This window comes from Protobothrops mucrosquamatus, unplaced genomic scaffold, assembly GCF_001527695.2.
Source record: "Protobothrops mucrosquamatus isolate PMUCROS unplaced genomic scaffold, P.Mucros_1.0 scaffold_177, whole genome shotgun sequence".
In the NCBI taxonomy this organism is placed as follows: Eukaryota; Metazoa; Chordata; class Lepidosauria; order Squamata; family Viperidae; genus Protobothrops; species Protobothrops mucrosquamatus.
In genome coordinates, this window is record NW_015386253.1 from 4,373,985 (window position 1) to 4,395,350 (window position 21,366).

The 21,366-nt window shown below is 35.7% G+C and overlaps 1 protein-coding gene across 1 annotated transcript in view; it reads left to right on the forward strand.

Annotated features, from left to right (window-relative positions):
* The window catches only part of ZNRF2 (zinc and ring finger 2), a 39,728-nt gene extending 22,521 nt beyond the window's left edge, over positions 1–17,207 (forward strand). The window contains exons 2-5 of the mRNA XM_015823203.1: positions 2,421–2,516; positions 10,462–10,567; positions 12,120–12,201; positions 15,651–17,207. Coding sequence (XP_015678689.1) covers positions 2,421–2,516; positions 10,462–10,567; positions 12,120–12,177 — 260 coding nt within the window. The 3' untranslated portion in view covers positions 12,178–12,201; positions 15,651–17,207. The remainder of the gene's footprint in view (positions 1–2,420; positions 2,517–10,461; positions 10,568–12,119; positions 12,202–15,650) is intronic.
* Positions 17,208–21,366: the final 4,159 nt, after the last annotated feature.

A 21,366-nucleotide genomic window follows, 5' to 3' on the forward strand; every position in this document is an offset into this window, starting at 1 on the left:
TAGGGGGTACCTTGCTCAATAGTAATAACTGCGAGAGGGATCTCAGAGTCCTAGTGGACAATCACTTAAATATGAGCCAGCAGTGTGCTGCAGCTGCCAAAAAAGCCAACACAGTGCTGGGCTGCATTAACAGAGGGATAGAATCAAGATCACGTGAAGTATTAATACCACTTTACAAAGCCTTGGTAAGGCCACACTTGGAATACTGCATCCAGTTTTGGTCACCATGAAGTAAAAAAGATGCTGAGACTCTAGAAAGAGTACAGAGAAGAGCAACAAAGATGATTAGGGGACTGGAAGCTAAAACATATAAGGAATGGTTGCTGGAATTGGGTATGTCTAGTTTAACGAAGAGAAGGACGAGGGGGGACATGATAGCAGTGTTCCAATATCTCAGGGACTGCCACAAAGAAGAGGGAGTCAAGCTATTCTTCAAGGCGCCTGAAGGCAGGACAAGAAGCAACGGATGGAAACTGATCAAGGAGAGAAGCAACTTAGAACTAAGGAGAAACTTCCTGACAATTAGAACAATTAACCAATGGAACAACCTGCCTCCAGAAGCGGTGAATGCTCCAACACTGGAAGTTTTTAAGAAGAGACTGGACAGCCATTTGTCCGAAATGGTGTAGGGCAGTGGAGGCGAACCTATGGCACGCGTGCCAGAGGCGGCACTCAGACCCCTCTCTGTGGGCACACAGGCCATGCCCTGGAGATGGCAACCGTCCCTCTTCAACCAGCCACCCGCTAATTCACCAAGGTTGCACATGGCCGGATGCATCCCTAAGGTCCTGGACTATTTATTAGAAGGCATCAACAGGGGCTTAGCGCCCAATATATATATATATACACAATATATACTATCCACAGACAGGTGGCTGCTCTATCCACGGTGCTCTCCTGGGACAAATCGGGGTCATTGTCTCAACACCCCATGGTCCGCTTCTTCCTTAAGGGAGTCACTAACAGCAGGCTGCCCGTGGTTCACAGATATCCCTCCTGGGAGTTGTCGTGGGTCCTACAGGCCCTGACTAAGTCGCCATTCGAACCCATTCGAACCTGTACTCTGCGGTCCTTGTCGCTCAAGATCACCTTCTTGATAGCTATCACCTCAGCTAGACGCATCTCAGAGCTAGCGGCTCTATTAGAGAGGACCTATGCGTCTTTCGCGAAGACAGGGTGATTCTCAGGTTGGATCCCTCCTTTATCCCAAAGATCAACACTGTGTTTCACAGAGCACAGGAGGTCATTCTCCCAGGCTTTTACCCTCACCCGTTACATGACCTGGAACGGCAATGGCACACTCTGGACGGTGGCCTTTCGTAGGTCAGAAGCCATCTTTGTCTCATTCCAACCTTCTTCTATGGGGCAGAAGGTTCAGGCAGGTGGATCAGAGCTTGCATAGCAAGGGCGTACTTGTCGCTCTCCCTGTCAGTTCCAAGTCATGTGACGGCGCATTCCACTCGCAGCGCTGCCACCTCTGCTGCATGGGCAACGCAAGCATCTATAGAGGACATTTGTAGGGCGGCAACATGGTCCTCGCCTTCTCCCTTTGTGCGGCATTACCAGCTAGACAAATTCACCTCTGCAGACGCCTCCTTTGGTCGGAGAGTGCTGCAACAGGTAGTGGCAAGACCCGGGACAGAGGCCCCAACTGACTCTCTCCCATAGGGACAGTGGGGCTTCGGCATGTCCCATTGGTGGATTCTCCATCCATCATGCTGGAGAAGGAGCGTTGGCTTACCTGAACGCCTCTTCTCAGCATGATGATGGAGAATCCGCACCCACTCCTCTAGAGGTCAGTTAGGTCCCGTGTCAGGGGGTGGTTCTTTTCCTTCTCTTGGGAGTCAACACGTCCGACTGTCGTCAATGGCTCCGCCGTCGTCGAGACTGGGTGGTCCCAGACCAGGACAGGTGTGGCAACTTTGACTGACTTAGTCTGATTGGGCAGGAAGACAGAGTCAACCCATTGGTGAATTCTCCATCATCATGCTGAGAAGAGGCGTTCAGGTAAGCCAACGCTCCTTCTCAGAAATAACTTTCAAGCAGCAATCAGTATCCTTAACCCATTTGGCAGGAAAATATGTGAGACAGTCAAAATAAGCAGACAAAATTGATTGATAAATGAAACTTACTTGCAAGCAAAAACTTTTTTGACAAGCAAAAAAAAGCCAACATGTTTTTCTAAGCATACTTATTTTTTCCCAATAATAACTAAGATAATTAGAATTGAATTCCTATGGATGTTAAGTTTTTCTTTTTGTACTTGTAGTTCAATTTGTACTTGCCAATGGTATAAGCACTCAATTCCATATGTAAACAGTATAATCTATCTTAGATAAATGTATAGCATAAAAATACAAAGAAAGAGATATAGTTAATAAAGCAAAATGGGATTATTTATGTATTTTCTTTCTTTTCAGGATTCAAATGCCCAGTTTGTTCCAAGTTTGTTTCTTCAGAAGAAATGGATTTACATCTTGTGATGTGTTTGACAAAACCAAGGATAACTTACAACGGTAAGAAATAAAAGTTCATTATTGAGTCTAATAATTAAATTAATATAAACTTTGCAATTTTAATGTATTTCAGATTAGATTCTGAATGTAAATATCTGGTTCCAATAATTAACATTAACACAGAACACATCTAAGCTTTATGTTCAATTATCTGACATTTTGTTTATTTCAGCTAATTTTCTCTTTAATGCTTCTAGATTATGTTTTTATTTTCAAGAATCATGATTAGTCTTTGAAAATTACTTACTGAAGTGACTAAGAAATGATTAGAACATAACAGTATTTGATACTGTGAATATAAGCCAATGGCTTATCTAGTTTGTTAATAGCATTAAAGAATTTGAAGTCAGTGATTTTTTTCACTTTGATGTTTATGTCTTGGCTATTCTTGCAATCAGTTGAAGAATCAAAAGTGAAAGTTGTAAAATATTCTATTAAGTAATGCATCTTTAATTTTTAATCTTTAATTCAAATGTGCAGAATAATCAATTTCATGGGGTATGAGATAAAAATTGATGTGGTTCAAGGTTTTATATTACGTTGATTGCAATATTAAGTTCTTGGTTATTGTATACACAATTTGATATGTATTTCTTTACATCTACCTTTTATCAGAGTACTCAAAATATTGTAGCAGAAACACACACACACAAACACACTGCTAAATTGATTATTTCCAATTGATATAATTTGTTTTAAACTAATAACAACAACAACAACAACAACAAGTTGGAAGGGACCTTGGAGGTCATCTAGTCCAATCCCCTGCTCAGGCAGGAAACCCTATACCATTTCAGACAAATGGCTGTCCAATCTCTTCTTAAAAATTTCCGGTGTTGGAGCATTCACCGCTTCTGGAGGCAGGTTGTTCCACTGGTTAATTGTTCTGTCAGGAAGTTTCTCCTTAGTTCTAGGTTGCTTCTCTCCTTGATTAGTTTCCAGGAGTTTTAAATTGATAAACTTCAATTTTAAGTTAGATTTGTTGGCATATTCATCCATCAAACTGAAAGTAGGTAGGAGGCAGAAGTTGAGGGAGTCCATGATTCTTCTGTTGTAAAATTTGAAACTATTAATCTTCCTTCACAGTGTTTTGGGATTGAATAATTTATGTATTAAATGCTTCTTGGACTGTTTAAATAGAATTTCAATAGAACTTTGTCTACTTTTTTTAGGTACAATAACATTAATTTTAGGCTAAATATTTTTTAATAAAATGGAAAAAAGCTAGAGTAGCTTTATTGCCCACTTTTTCCAAAGCATATAAACGTGCATCACAAGAAACTATTATTATATTAAAACATTCAAAAACTAAAATACATATTATTTGTATTTGTATCACTGGTCAATATGGTAAATAGAATTGGTTTATAAGTACAGCAGCAAAAATTACAACAAAGTAATTCTTAGGATGCACAAATAATAAAACTATTTTTATTTTTTTTAAAAATAGGAAAAACCAAATAAAAAGGGAAATCTTTTATTCTATTATAGTAGCATATTTATTATACTTAACAACAATCACCAATCTACTAATAAATACTACTATAATATAATTGATATTATTACAAAATATTATTGCAAAATATCACAAAATGTCTGTTATAGGAACACATTGTGCTACTTCTTTTTGATTGGTGGAAAATATTGTCTCCTCTAAAACAGATCACTGACAAACATTTTTTAACATCTGGAATAATAATTTCTCACATTTTGCAGTATAATTTTTTTAACCACCCCCTTGTTCAATATAACCATAATTTCTGTTAAACAAGCTTTGATGTATAATTCAATATCACATTTAACATTTAAAACATTTAAATATTTCCCAGAAATCTACTTAAATACCTTAATTCCAAAAAGTTATCAAATGATCATGACTATATTATATGGGTTTGTGAACCCTCAAATTTTTTACACTGCTAGCATAAAAAATCTTTAGTTTTTTAGAGGACATAAAATCTAACACAAACTAATACAGGGGGGGAGGGAGGGAAGGAAGGAAAGAAGGAAGGAAGGAAATGATAAAGAACTTTATATAACATGCAGCATAAGGCATAAGTAATAATACAATTCTATTAAACAAAATTCAGTTTATTTAAAACAGTAGAAAATGTTTTGATTCAGAATTTTAAAGGATACTCGTCATTTTTTGCAGTCTTGATTGATTGGATTCAAGAAAATCAAAAGTGTGAAAAATAGGATAGAAACCAGATTAGAATGGTTTAAAATCATGGTCATAATTCTGATTTGCAAAACTGAGATGTCACCAACCATTTCAACATTGTTTCTGTCCTAGTTGAAAATGAGCTGTTCCAAGCTTACCAGAACAATATTGTAATCATAAGTCCTATAGCAATATTGACTCTTATCAATTTTTAAAGAAGCATCGATGACATAAGATTCCCTCTACTTAATTCTAAATACAAACATCTTGCACTACAAATTTATATTGCTTCTATCTACATAATCTCTATTGAGATCACTGCTAGTCTTCCACAATATATTGAAAGTAATTCCTTATTTAATCTGGGTCTAGAATGTTGCCTAAAACTGAACATGAGAAATCAGTTTTAGCGTTTGATAAATACACAAAATCTTTTAAAAGATAGGTAGAAATATTTGAAAAATTTTAATGGACCAATACTGATCTGTGGTTAGTGTCAATAGTAATTTTAATTGACTTCTTTCTTCTGATAAAAATAAATGATGCTGTTAGCTCCTCTTGAAGGAACAAATTCATTAGTTCAACTTCTTTAATAGTTTTTTCCATATAAAAACAATCCTTCCATTGTAAAATAGATTTTTTTCATATTTGGCAAATTACAAAACTGATATAATATTAGGAGCCTCTGGATAGTGGATCAGTTGAATTATTTATTTATTTATTTATTTCATTAGGTTTTGGGTTTCTAGGTTAAATTATATGTGCAAACTATATTATAACAAATATGCAGAAATGGGATCAAATCTTTCTTCTCTCTGGATCCACCACATATAATTACATAGTATATGTATTTATGTTTATAATCCATATTAAAGTCAGTGATCATAAGCAAGCAGCATTTGATTGAAAGGTGGAACCTGAATTTTCCCCTTTGAAGGTCTACTATTTCATGTGGCAAAATTTGAGAATAGGATGTATGTTACTGTATTTATTTTGAAAAAATGGAAAATATTGCTTTTATGAACATGCAAATATTTTAATGCATGCCCCATCATTAAAACAGGTAGTTAAAATCAAATTGTATATATCTCTGTCTCTCTGTGAGTACAAACATGTAAATAAGTCTTTTTGTGACAGTGTGAGTGTTGTGCTTTGTGTTTATAAAATTTTAAAGATGAGGCTGGTCATTATAAAATTACATTTGTTCAAGATAATTGTTATTTGGAGCAAAAATACTTACTGAATATATACACTAGCTTCTTTAATGATCAAAATAGAAAGAGGCTTTGTTGCTTGTTCTAATCTAGGCAAAAACATGCAAATGATATGAAATGAAAAGTACTCCAAAACTTATATTTAGGGGATTTTTAAAGTTAGTTCAGTTTTTATTGAAAGAAGTGCAGTTCTCAGAGTTCTAGAAATCCCACTATTACTACTACATTTGTGTTAGAAGCACCTACCAAGGCAGTTGAAAGGATTAGCCAGTGACATCATCGTTGCCGAGTGGATGCCTGAGGGGGCTCCTTTCATGTCCCTGGTATTTTTCCATTGAAGTGGTACCTATTTATGCACTTGCATTTACATGCTTTCGAACTGCTAGGTTGGAAAGAGCTGGGCAAATTGATGGAAACTCATTTAGTCATGTGGCTTGCGCTCTCGAGTTTACAACTGCCGAGCTGTCGACCTCTCAATGGTTTTCTGACTCAGTGTCCTACCCACATGGGCCACCACAGCCCCATGCCCAACACCCCTATAGTTACATGATCATGATCTGGGTGCTTGGCAATCCATTCACATTTATGACTAGTTACTAAAACCCCCACAATCACATGATCACCATTTGCAACCTTCCATGCTGGCTTCCCCAGAAAGTCAAAGGGGAAGCTAGGAGGGAAGATCAAAAGTCATTGGGATAAATTTCTCCCATCCCTGTACCCTTCCTCAACTCCTTTGTGCTCATCCTTGTCTGGCCACTCTTGCACCCTTCCCAACCCATGTGGCACTTCTTGCATTTATCCTTGTGCACTCTCAATCTACACAGTACCTCAAATATCCTGTCGCACATCCTCCCTGACATGCACGGCATGTCTTGCACTTAATTGTACACATGAATCCTCCCCACATTACATGACACCTTTTATCACCCTTGTTTGTCTTCCCCGCACCACTCACATACACCCACACACCTTCCTCATGCAATATCTGTTGTGCATTCTCTGCAACCTGCATGACACCTCTTGGCATCTGTTTCTTGGAGCACCTCTCATACACTTTCCCAACCCTCCCCCATATCCTCTTCCACCCTGTTGCTGCCTACCCCATCCGTACCTGCTTGCAGACCTGGGAGTACAACTTCCTGCTACCTTCCATACTGACTTGGTTAAGGGAAGTTGACAGGAAGTTGCCTTGCCTAGCAACCATGGGATTCAATTATTGGCAGCCACTGAAACTACAGGGATTGCCATTGCTAAACAGTGTGATTGTGCTTTAAGACTGCATCACAGTCCCTATTGCCATTTTAAGTAGAGAACTACCTGTTTATAGTTGTAAAGCATTTTCCATTCAGATTTTTTCTGTGTTGTTGAAATAAGTCAGTTCATTCTTGATATTCTAGATGGGGGGGGGAGATCTGGTTTGAATGCTTTCATTAAATGTTTTTTTGGAGACAGATTTTGTTTCGATTGGCTTTTCTACTTGCTTTTTATGCTGTCTTGATATAAATTTAACATTATAGACATTTCAGCAGAAAACCTTGGACTTATTTTGCACGAGGTGGATGAAACAGACATTTCAAGGCTTGATAAAATGATCACCAGAAACTCCTAATACACTTTCAGAATGTCTCAATGTAATGGTAAACAGAATTTAACTACTTGGCTAATAAGTAACACATCTTAAGTTGTATCACAACAAGCAGCTGACATTTGAAGTTGAGCTAAGCAGGACCAGGTCAAAAGTTAAGAGCTTGGATAGCTGTGGTAGTTAACAAATGCTACTATTTTCTTTTCCTCCTTGAGAATAGGTAGTGGCCTTATGGCTGCTATAATAACTTCAGTTTGCTTTGATATTTTTGCATCATTTTTTTTCTGTGCTTGTTTTTCCTAGGCTTTTTTTTATAATTATATGAAGAAGAGTAGACAGGGTTGTGATTGAAATTCTGACTGGTAGTCAATCTGACAAATGATTGTTAAGTAATAAATATGTATCAAATTATTCAGAATACAAATCTAACCTTCGTTTATCAGTAGCTATGTTTGTTTTTGCATGACACATAACAAATACTTTGTTAATATTTCTTAATATATTCTTTTGTTATACAAGATAAAGAGTACTTGTACTCTTGTAGTTAAAGAGTACTTGTACTATTGAGGTCACCTAATACAAAATTCACTAACTAGTATTTACTTATATTTTTCTGTTCCTTGACTCAGAATTTCCAGAAATCAAAATATCTGGAAGTTAGCAGTATTGTAAGGGAATTTGTACTAATGTTATTGCATAGCATGTTCTTTACGAACATTAATGTGAATTTCACATGATGATTTTAAATAGATTTATACAGTAATAAAATTTACTATATAGCAAACCATTTCTGAATCAATGAAACTGGATCAGTCTGTCTGCTGAATAGAGTTTACAGGTAGTCCTCAGTTTATGATCACAATAGAGCTCAGAATTATAGTTGTAAGTTGTGGTTGTTAAGTAAGATGCCCACATAATTGCTTCATTCAACAACCGCAATCCTTGAGGTTGTTAAGCTGCCATAGAGGTTGTTAAGAGAGTGGATTGTAGGCCCAGGTCTGCACTCTATTTCAAGCCCAGGCTTGCACTGAAGCATTCCCTCGGTTTATGTGTGTGGCATATGCCTGGCTTCCAGAGTCTCCCCCACCCCCTGAGGCACTCTTACCTATTTCCCACTGAATCCTATAGGGCATGGGCCTACTTCCTGCCCTGCCAGATAGGTTTCCTCCCCATCTCATCACTGCTTGCACCACTTACCTCTTGCAAAGATCACCTTATTGAAGAAGTCCCCAGCCAATACAATGCGTAGACTTCCTACAGAGGCCTTCTTAGACCATTCTGGAAATGAGTGCTATTTTTCAATCTCTGAAGGGCCTAATTTTCCAAATTTATGATTTGAAAAATCATGCCCTCCTGAGAGATTGTGAGAATGGTGCCTACTTCCAGATGTCCCTTGTTTCCAGGAAAACATGAGCTGATCTTTATAGAAAAGATGATCTTTGGAAGAGGTCATTGGGAAAGATATGACAGAGCAGGGAGGAGAGTCAAATTCTCTGGTACCTGGCAGGGCACAGAACAGGGGGAAATGATAGTGTAGGTGGGTGGAGGCAGATCCAGCATCCCTGCAGTTGGTCATAAGAGGAAGTAGATTGCCTGGTGCCCAAAATTTCATCCAGAGGCTGCAATAACTTCAAATACAGGTCAACTTGTCCCTTCATTCAGCACTGTCATAATTTTGAACAAATGGTTGAAGGTTGAGGACTATCTAGATAACTGCATAAATTGTAGTTTCATTTATGTCTTCTATGTATTAGATTCAACATTTGTTATATATAAAAGAGAGTGGGAGAAATAGGTTAATGTGCATATGTTCCATATGGTCTTTCCATATTTCAGTAAAGCAGGCATAGTAAAGTGTGAATGTATCTTTATAAAGAAGTAAATTAGAATAATATGTAATGAGATGTAAATGTTTACAGTGTTTTGTCAACTGAAGATTTATAGGTGATCTGGATTTCTCACATTGTGTTTACTACTGTTGGACATAGCTTTTTCACTTCTTTTCTTCACATGTTTTGATAATTTCATTAGCTGGTGATTACAATACAGTAAACATATTAAAGTATTTTGTGACAGAATTAATTCACCAAGGAACCAACAAGTTGGAGTGATATTTATTAGTCCAAATTAGCAGATTACAGTAAATAATTGTTCTTATTTCCAGACAGGACAAAAGCAAAAATTGTTATGCTATATTGATATATCTAGGTTAATGAAAAGAAGGACTAGGGGTGACATGATAGCAGTGTTCCAATATCTCAGGGGCTGCCACAAAGAAAAGGGAGTCAAGCTATTCTCCAAGGCGCCTGAAGGCAGGACAAGAAGCAACGGATGGAAACTAATCAAGGAGAGAAGCAACCTAGAATTAAGGAGAAATTTCCTGACAGTTAGAACAATTAATCAGTGGAACAACCTGCCTCCAGAAGTAATGAATGCTCCAACACTGGAAGTTTTTAAGAAGAGACTGGACAGCCATTTGTCTGAAATGGTATAGGGTTTCCTGCCTGAGCAGGGGGTTGGACTCGATGATCTCCAAGGTCCCTTCCAACTTTTTATTGTTGTTGTTGTTATTATTATTATTATTTCTTTTTGTGGAACATGTGTAGTCAAACTAATCATTCCCACAAAAAAATGAGAGGAAACCCTTAATAGGGGCAATATCTCCATGAAATTGAACTTAATCATGACAATGGAATACAGTTTTTTGCTGCTGAAATAGAATGAAATGTCCTGGAAGAAGATATGGTGGATTAACTTATCAAGAGTGTTCCATTCATAAAATCATCTTGCAGATGTCTCTGTTATTCTTTTAACAGCCATAAGCATGTGAAGCATTATGTTTATTGTAAACCAAATTGCAATATAACTTTTTGAATAACATGATTAGGTTTTAAACATGAAGCATTTCATTTTTTAAAAACAAAGTATCATTAAAAAAATATAACTACTGTGTCTATGTTAATTTAACTGTTTCCATAGAGGATGTCCTGAGTAAAGATGCTGGAGAATGTGCAATATGCTTGGAGGAACTGCAGCAAGGGGATACAATAGCACGATTGCCTTGTTTATGTATATATCATAAAGGGTGAGTGCATACAAAACATAATTCAAGAACTAACTTTTGGACTATATTTAGAGGCATGTAGGCAGAATCCATCATATCTACCATATCTTTCCTGCTTCCATATTATCCCTCCTTCATGCTTTATGGAGCAACTCCAAATTCTTCAGACAGATAAGAGTAGAGGGAAGTTTAAATGTTCTGTTGGTTTGTGGCTGTATATTATTTTTTTTTCTAACTATGTCTGCATTAAATGAATTGTCAAAATTAAATCCTTCAATTATGAACATGTTGCATTGGTATATTTAATGTTTCAGTTCAAACATAATTATGTCATTTTTGATACCTGATAATATAATGCAGTAAGATACTATAAGATAAAACTGTAAAGGTTTACCTATGTAAATATTGACACATTTATTTTAAAAAAATTGTCCTGTTTTCTGTGTTCTCTTGGAGACCATATATATTTAAAACAATTTAGAGTATTTATCCAGGGATTTGGTGTCTATTCTCTCCCGCTCTCCCTCCGTCTCTGTCTCCCTATCCTTCTCGCTCTCGCACAGACTTTTAAAAGTACTTAATACAGGTCTTAAGGGAGAAGACACTTGCTTTCTCATTACATTGCATTAGTAGCTTTAAAATATTGGTTGCTGCATATACAACACATATATCTGAAGGATGGGCAACATTTCAATGGGTGAAATATTGCTTAGGCCAAGGACCACAGTGAACAGAACATTGATGCGATCACTTCACCAGGCGAAAGTGGATTTGGGGTGGTGGATGAATGGCAGGGCTCAACTTGCCCTCCTTTGCACTTAGTTCTCAACTTTAAGATTAGTTATGACAGAGTCAAAAAAAAGGTCCTCAAATTTCTGATTGCCATACCATTCCCATAATCATGTGTTAATATTTTGGTGGTTGGCAAAGGGCTTGCAGTTGTAGTGACCGTGTAGTCACATGATTACTTTTTGTGACTTTTTATCATTTAATTTGAAAAATACTGCTATTCATTGGATAAGCTGGATTCAGATTTACGACCACTTGAAAATAGGAGGAGGAAGGTGTATTGGATATGTTTGCCGCCTTGAATTATTTTAAAAATAATGAAGATGGGATATAAATAAATATGTAAATAACCAGATGATTTGCTTAAAGATCATCATAAAACTATTCATAATATTGTTTAGTCACATGATGACTCAACTTTATTACAGTGACTTAGGAACAAATTTCCATTCTCAGTTGTGGTTGTAAATCAAGGACTACTTCAATTTGATTAGGCGTTAAGGCCCACAAAGCTTGTTCAGTGAAACATAGCTATTTATGAATGCGTGAGATACAACATATTGTTTTATTTATTTCTTTAAAACAAATTAACTTTTGAAAAGCCATTTATTTACAGTATATAGTTTTCCTAATGATACCTAACAGTAGCAAAAATATTTATTTGAAAATCAATGCCTTATAATTGGCACTTTTAATTGTCAATTTTAACAAAATTTAAAATATATTATAAATAATTTGTTCTCATATTTAAGCCTGAATTTTTCTCCCTTTTGTTGCTCCTTAGATGCATAGATGAATGGTTTGAAGTAAATAGATCTTGTCCTGAGCATCCTTCAGATTAATCGCCAAGTTTTCTGCTTTTAAAGGTAAGAGTTATTAGTTTCTTACTCTTTTTAATGTAATGTCGACTAATAATTGAATTACTATTAGCTCTCTTTTGATTTACAGGTAGTCCTCAATTTACTACCACAACTGAGCCCAAAATTTCTGTTGCTAAGTGAAACATTTGTTAAGTGAGTTTTGCCCATTTTATAACCTTTTGTCACAGTTGTTAAGTGAATCACTCCAGTTGTTAAGTTAGTAACATGGTTGTTAAGTGAATCTGGCTTCCCCATTGACTCTGCTTGTCAGAATGTTGCAAAAGGTGAATACATGATTTTGGAACACTGCAACTGTTATAAATATGAATCAGTTCGCAAGCATCTATATTTTGTTCATCTGCCTATGGGAATGCTGCAATGGTTGTAAGTGTGAAAAATGGTCATAAGTCACTTTTTTCAGTGCTGTTGCAACTTCGAACAGTCACTAACTGTTGTTAAGCTGAGGCCTACCTGTATATTGTTCTGTTTGTAATGGTACACAAAGTGTATATAACAATAGGATGTACTTATTTTATTGTCATGAATTCCATATGCCAGTTCCTTTTTAAAGAATATTTTGAAGTAGGGATGCTATCTGAGCAATGTCAATTAGCCTATTCAGAACTAATTTGTAATCCCTAAGATCTTTGCCATGATTTAATGAATTTTTCTTGTTGGGATCACTATCATATTGTAAGCAAATTTCTCTTTTTTTTTAAATCCAAAAACTTACACTTTGAAGGAAGAAAGCAGTATATTTGAAATGAGAAATTCCAATTTTGAATGCCTGCTGCTGTTTCTGGTATAATATTTATGTAAAAAAAGTTTGAATTCAGGTACAATACATATTATCAGGTATTGTATCAGAAATTCAGGTACAATACAAGCATCTCTTTTAACTGTAGACTCTTTAATTATATTGTGTATCTCCTAGATCAGACATGTCAAACACAAGGCCTGGGGGCCGGATGTGGCCTGCGAAGTGGTTTCATGTGGCCCGCGAAGCCATCCTGGAAACAGTGAGGGAACGGCCCCCGCTACCTTGGCCCTGGCCCAGGCCAGCCGGGAGCCAATGTACAATTTTGTGGTGGCTATCTTGGCACTTGCCCCGGTAAATCATGCCTTGGCACTTGCCGCGGTCCCACCCCCTTCTGCCAGAGACCCTCAGATCTGTCCCACTCCTGCTCAGGCCCCCACAGGCACCCTTGACGCGAATGATGTAGAGCTGGTCACACCCACTCCATCCACACCCACCCAGTAGGCTGCACCCATTCTGGCCACACCCACCCGGCCCCCCAAGGACAATCGCAATGCTGTGAAATTGAGTTTGACACCCCTGTCCTAGATAGTAAGTGGATATAAAAGAAGCCACATATGTATCACATGGATGTTTTGATTGCCATGGTTTAAGCTTTAGAATCAGAATAGGGCTGGAAGGGATCTTGGAGGTCTTTAATCCAACCCTCTGCTCAAGCAGGAGACCCTATATACCATTTCAGGCAGGTGGCTGTCCAGTCTTTTCTTAAAAACGTCCGGTGATGAAGCACCCACAACTTCTGAAGACAAGCTGGTTAATTATCTTCACTGATAGGAAGTTACTTCTTAATTCCAGGTTGCTTCTCTCCTTCATTAATTTCCATCCATTGTTTCTTGTCTTGCCTTCTGGTACTTTGGAAAGTAAGTTGATCCCCTCTTCTTCATGGCAGCCCCTCAAATACTGGAATACTGCTATCTTGCCACTCCTTTCTTTTCTCTAGTCTGGCCATACCCAATTCTTGCAACTGTTCTTCATTTGTTTTTGTCTCCAGGCCTTTGATCATCTTAGTTGCTCTTCTTTGCACTTTTTCCCCAAAAGAGAAAGGGAAATTTTTTTTGGCTTCACTGATATCATTTACTGTTATAGCTTTCATATCCAATTGCAACAAAAAGCATAGAGTTAAAGATGTAAACTATTGATACTGCCACAAAAAAAGAGTTGATTTGGTCTACTGGTTAAGGCGCCAGCTAGAAACCAGGAGCCTTAAGCACAAAAGCCATCTGAAGGTGACTTTGAGCCAGTCACTCTCTCAGCCCAACTCATTTCACAGGGTTGTTGTAGATAAAACAGGAGAAGGGAATATTAGGTATGTATACCACCTTAACTAATTTATAAAAACAAAAAAGGCAAGAAATAAATAAACAAGATAGATAAGATAGATAACCTTTATTGTCATTTTTATACTGTGGGCACAATGGCACACACCAAAAATGAAATTAGTTGCCCGCTCTCAAAGTGAAACACATGACACACACCTAAATATACTATGAACAACATATGCATAGACCCACATCCCTACATATACGTAGCAAATAAATATTAAATACTGTCCATCTTGAATATATAACGGAAGGAGGAAGCTTGAGAGTTCGCAAGGTTAATGCTGTATGGAACGAAACTCTGGTTGAATCTGGATGTTCTGCTACGGATACCACGAAGCCTCCTCCCAGAAGGTAACAAGGAAAACAGGTCGTGAAGAGGATGTGTAGTGTCCCAGATAATCTTACGGACCCTGCTCAAGCAGCGCTTCAAGCAAGCAAGCTTGAAGGAATTTTCTACTATTGATATTTTAATGAAGTATTGTATTGCTGCTGCATTGTAATATTGTATTAGCAGAATATTTAAAAAAAATATGGTGGCAGTCCTAACTAATGTACCGCAGATTACCTGTAACCAATGCCTGTTCTTTGCCTAGTTATGGTAGAATTATCTACCCTTAAATATAGAAATGATAGATATTGAATAAAGAGCTATATTCAGTCAGTCAGTTTCTCTTACTCAGTCAAACGTTGTGATTCCAATTAAGACAGCCATAAGTTTGACTAAATAAACAAATTTACTTCACAGAGTTGTAACAATCAAATTACTAGAACTTTCTATACAATCTTGAAACATATAGATATCCCCAAAGGGTTCCAGTACTTATAGTCCAAAAAGCCACAATTGATTCAGAAGTAGAAGGTTTCTATCTTAACCTTCATGCTTAGGAATTTCTTCTTAATGGAGACCAGATCTGTTCTTTTCTTCCTGGTTTCAGAAGTGCAGTTAAGATCTATTATTTCATTTAACATAGGAGTAGAAGATGTTTGAGCAAAGGTGGGTTCATGATTTTGTTTATTTTCTTTATATTACATGTGGAGCTATCGTATACTGATCTTGATTGTTGTCTGTCCAGACCAGAGCCTTTGGGAATAGACCACATACAAATAAAGAAGTCATGTTCAAAGATATTAGCCATATGCTGAAGTGAAAATAATTATTTCTCAAAACTATTAATATTAAAGAATAAGTTCAAGAAAATTAATTATAATTATTTTTAAATACCTGAATATCAGATGTCCTGATAGATACTACTGTGATTTAGAAAATGTATTTTACTCTCAAGAAATATAATTGTGTGTTTGTTAATCTTTTGTAGTCTCTTACACTGCTTACCAGAAGTAATAGATGTGAAGTTCCATCTTTAGAAGTCAATCTAAAAGTGAACTTTTGTTCGTTTTGGAGTGGGAAAGAAGAAGATGGAACAAGCATGGGACAAATGATGCAAAGCTGGATCCTCAGTGTACCAAATGCTCATCTAAAGGCATCACAGGGATTTTGAAAATGCTGCACATCCTGGAAAAATTCACTCTCACAAACTTCATAGATATTTTATATTTACAGGCCAAAGTTACTTTCATTTTTTTAAAAGCAGTGTACAGATACAGAATGTTTTGACATAATTCCTTGAACAGAAGCTGTATGTTCTACATCAGTCTGGAACATTTCACAAGGAAGATGCCATTTTTTATTTGGAATCACCTATTCTTTTTTCTCACAGTAAAGAAGAAGACAAACTATGAGATACAGAGATTCTTCATCCAATATGCTGTTCACATTTTTATGGAAAATAATGCAATGTTCTTTCTTTGAATCTTTGAAAATTTTGTAAGTAAAGCTTTGTCACAATGCAGCCCAAAGAACAAAATGCAATCAAGGCTAATTCTGAATTAATATTATTGATCCAATTAGAGTTATTGAAATCCATAATCTCTTCTCATTTCTGTATAATAAAATACATTGTAAATATTAATGCAGCAATTTTTTTGAAAATGCATAATCTAACAACTATGCAATATTTTTTTAAAAAACTTATAGGGACATGGCAAATAACATCTTTCAGAATGCTGCCAGTCAAGCTAATTTAACGGGTATTATATTTTTAATGTTTCAGGTAGTTATTTTCTTATACTATCACAGTTACCAGGCCACTTTCCTTAAGTTCAGTAGTCACAAAGGTAGGGAAGATGAAATGTTTCATTGGGATAATGTCTGGCCTTTTTTTAACTTTTGTATTGGAGATTACTATATCTCAATGGCTGGTCATAGCAGATTATAATAATTTGCATCAATGTCATTGATGTATTAACTGTAATCCTATACCCAGTCATATGCGCTTCTTGTTGATATAAACAGGCTTACATATTTTCTGGGTATATTGCCTGTATTCTTGAATCTATAATACTTTACTACACAATTGTGTCTTATCATAAATTGTAAAATGGGCTTTCTCTGAGAGGATAGAGAAGAAGCTCATCAAATAAAATTATGAGCTGTTAATATATTTGAGGATGTTTTTAGAAGCAATTAAAATATCTTATAAAGTTTGTGACAACATGAAAAAGTATTTAATAAAGGTGATGGAAACTTAACATGAAATTTAAAATGAGAAAAATAAATTGTGTAATCAGATTATTTCACTATATTTATGTATTCTGTTCCCGTAAGATCATTTTAAAAACAAATTTCTGTTGACTATTATTGTTATTAATTACTGCTGTTATATTGCACGTAATTCATGTGCATATAGAAATATTTCATACATTTGCTGTACATTCACAACTGTTAAAATTTTAAACCAAATATTAAATTCATGAAGAATGTCTTTTGCAGTGTACATATGTATTAAATGCTATAGCCAGCAAACTTTACTTTCTTCAGAAAGAAAACAATATTGTATTTTCCTTCTCTGGTTCAATATTACATAGTGGTCAGAAGTTGATGTTCAGCAAGCATGAAATTCCCAAACCACATTTGCTTGCAATGTGCAAAAAACGAACAACAACCCAAGAAGGGTTATTTACAGGAAAGAAGTCATGAGGGACAAGTGGCAAGAACCTGAGTCTCTTCCTATTCATTGTTTTTTCTCTAAAGGGTTTGTTTCATTTTTCAGCACTAAATTCGAAAAAAAAAACACCCCCATAATATGAAAGATTTTTCTTTTATTCAGAACATCTAAGACAACTTTAATTAAAACATAATATTGGCTGTGTAGTGGGGGGATGAGAGAACTTTGCAATTTTGAGATTTAATTTGTTTTTTAACTAGATCAACTGTTTTAAGAATCAGGTGCAAAATACTGAGATCAGCCAGAGCCAAGTAAAAAGGACATGTAACTAGAAATAAAACAAACTTTTGGATACAAAATACTTTTGAGAATCAGATATTTATTTGAATTTTCCTAATTATCTCATCCCTTCATTTTATTTGTTTGAAATAATTTATTTTTTCTTTGTGCAACTCTCAAATTGAGCCTGGTCCCCAAACCAATGCCTTATAAGGGAAGACAGTTTCTTTCCCTATTATTTTAACTGCCACTACTTATGTAATAGGGATAGTCTTCCTCAGATATTCTGGGGTTTTTGAACAAATCCTACAAAGAAATGTGAAAGTTAAAGAGTTTGTATTAGATACACTGCTCTGCTCACTAGACTGAAAAGTCAAAAGGCAGTGTTCTAAATTAATTCACTAATAAAATGAATTTGAGATTTACAGGTCTAGGGTAAAACCATGTAAGTTAGAAGATCAGGCCTGCTGTAAACCATAGTTCACTGAGTGAATTGTGGCAACTGTAGTAATAACCACTTAGCAATCAAAAGGTACATTCTTTCATGAGAAAGTTGCCAGAGGCCACATCTGGCTGAGTTGATGCCAAATTCTAAGTGGTAGATATTACTTTTATTATTTCCTTCTTCCTTTCATTATCACTTCTTCACACACTACCCATCTATTCATTGAAACAAACATGCACACACATATAGTCCTGGTAGGATGTGAGGACCAGAAAACAGCTCCTTTGCCTGCAGCAGTGCATTGAGAGTCCCAAAAGTGCTTTTTCCAAAAGGCAATTGGACTGTCTTGGTTTTTTCCTTTGAAAACACTTCACTTCTCATCCAAGAAGCCTCTTCAGAAGTGAAACGTTTTCAAAGGAAAAAAGTCCAGTTGCCTTTTGGAAAAAGCCTCTTTGGGACATCCATTGCCTAGATGATTGGGAATCTCCATAGGGTATAGTATAAAGGTCCGGAAGGTGTTAGAAGCAAAACCATAAGAGGGCAGCATCAGCAACATTATTTCAAAAATTGGTTATGTTATTCTCAGTCATTGTTCTCTCTGGTTGAGATATACAGTATACATGAGTTAGCCTGCTTTTCTTTTCTCTGCATGATGATGGGAATACATAGGAGACTGAAATCTACATGTAGACTAGTTAATGCCTTTATGTTGAAAGTTAAACTATTTCAACCTGATATAATACTAGCACATCTGGAGAGCAACACTCTTAAATTCTCAATCACTATCCCAACCTAGTGTTAAGTTGTTCCAGGACACTTGGAGCCATAAAGTTGGAAAAGGTTGCTATGAACAAATGCAAAACAACAGTATTTATTTAGGCTGCTGGTTTGTATATTTGAAAAATTGACGCAACAAGATGTCCAGCAGAGGTTATTCCATGAAATAACATTAATACCGTGCAATAATTATTTGTACAAGTTATCAGCCCAGGGGTATTTTTAAGCTATCAGGTCTTGCATTGCTTCAGCATGATTATTTTAAATCTAAAAAGTCTAGGTGATAGAATTTTAATTATTTTATCAACTAAAATATTGATCAGTGGAAACTTTAATGAGGCATTAATTAGTGCAGCTAGTTAGATTTGCTTAATTTTGAAACTCTAGAATGTCCTTGAAAAAAGATTAAAAAATTAAAATAGTTCTAATTAGTTGTGAACTATTTATTAATAATAATAATAATAATGATAAAGTTGGAAGGGACCTTGGAGGTCATCTAGTCCAACCCCCTGCTCAGGCAGGAAACCCTATACCATTTTGGACAAATGGCTGTCCAGTTTCTTCTTAAAAACTTCCAGTGTTGGTGCATTCACCGCTTCTGGAGGCAGATTGTTCCACTGGTTAATTGTTCTAACTATCAGGAAGTTCCTCCTTAGTTCTAGGTTGCTTCTCTCTTTGGTTAGAGAGTACCATGGATTGCCTTTAATATCCTAAATGCAATTATATTGAGGTGTTAACAAGGCAGAAATTAAGAATATTTTAACTGATTTCATAGATTAATTTATCTAAAAGTGCCAATCAATTGTTGATTGTTCTGTTTACAAGATCTATAAAGAGCATCCTGACTCAACACTTTCCCATGTTTTGACACCCTGACTCTTAAACACTGGCAACAATTTCAACAGATTGTTTACACAAACTGCAATGATGGTTTTGGAAAAATATAATCTGTGGTTTCCAAATCTGATTTTCAGATAACCTTTTTTCATGTTGACCTTGTTTATTTATTGCTTACCAATGAGCCACTGGGTTGCAGAAAATTTGGAAATATGTCCTTCATTCATGTGAACTATTGGCCACTTCGCTGTACACATTGATATAGCTGAAAGTGGTATACATTCTACTAAGCATGATTTCTTTGGTTTGGGATTTGCATGCTGTGTCAATTCAAACATTGTGATTTGCACACTATGACTTAAGAATTATTGTAATGTTTGAGACCAGCCAAATATGATTTATTTAAACACATGGTTAAACAAATCACAATGTAGCACAATGTGTAATATAGCCAGAACTTAAATGGTAATATATATTGTAGGCAAGGATTTGTAACAGTAGACAAATTTAGGGAAGCTGTCTTTTTTATCTTCTCATTGTGAAACTCCTAAAAAGTTTCCAATGTTTTCTTGAAACTGGGGGAACTGTGAATGCCTTATATAGGCACTCATTAAAGTAGGATTGAAATGTGATTTTGGTTTAACAAGAACTCTAATGTCACCTCCCTACTAGCCTTAAATACACATAATAATTTGAAAAATAATACAAAGATATAAGAGTATACATTTGAAGAAACTAAATTGCCAAACCAACTTTTAAATGTGAAGAGGATGATTAAGGAATAACTAGACTGGTGAAGAGTATGAACTTTTTAACCCTCCCTGGAGTTATTTGGATGGTTGAAAGAACCTACTGAAAATCAGCAGTTCAAATTAACTATTTCCACAAAATGGGAAATGAAATTTTGAGTATGAACAATTTAATGAGGAACGTTATATTTGGTGATGACAATAAGCAAGAAATCTTCCTTCATTATTCTGTTGATAAAAGAATGTAATTAGTAACATTGAATGTAAAATATATTTGAATTTTTTTTAAATGAGTTATATGATTGGGGAAAATTACTTGAATTTTTTTTTAAGGTACATCTACTTAGTCTGGAAGTATACAATTATGATTTTTATTTTACTGATCAAGGCTATACTTTTTAAGTAACATTCCATTTGTTTAAAATATGTACATGTTAATAAATTTTTGAAGCATACTTTATGATTGGGCGTCTTTTTAAGTTTTATTTAAACATATACTCACCTCAGTAATTATAACAACTTCAAAATACATTTTGCTTCTTACGGATTTTTATTTAGTTTGTCATTTTTGTTATGAAGAAAACGAATGCAGTATGTTTTAAATGTGTGATGCTTTATTCTTCTTTCTATTCAGCTGCTGGCATAGAAGAGTGAATTGCATGGATTATCCACAATATGCAATATTAATCTAGATAGAATATTCTGTCTTCTACATGCCAAGAGTTAGCAAGGACCCAATACATTTGTGATTCGGAAGAAGACCATCTCTCTTCAATACAGTCTCATCACTCATCATCATTTTAGCTATTGTCTATCCATTGTAGGATGAAGGCCTCTTCCGCATGTTTCCAATCAATACGATCCTGAGCTTTCTTTTGCTAATTGGGCCCGCAATACTTGCTGATGTCATCGCTCCATCTTGTTTTAGGTCTCTTTTGTG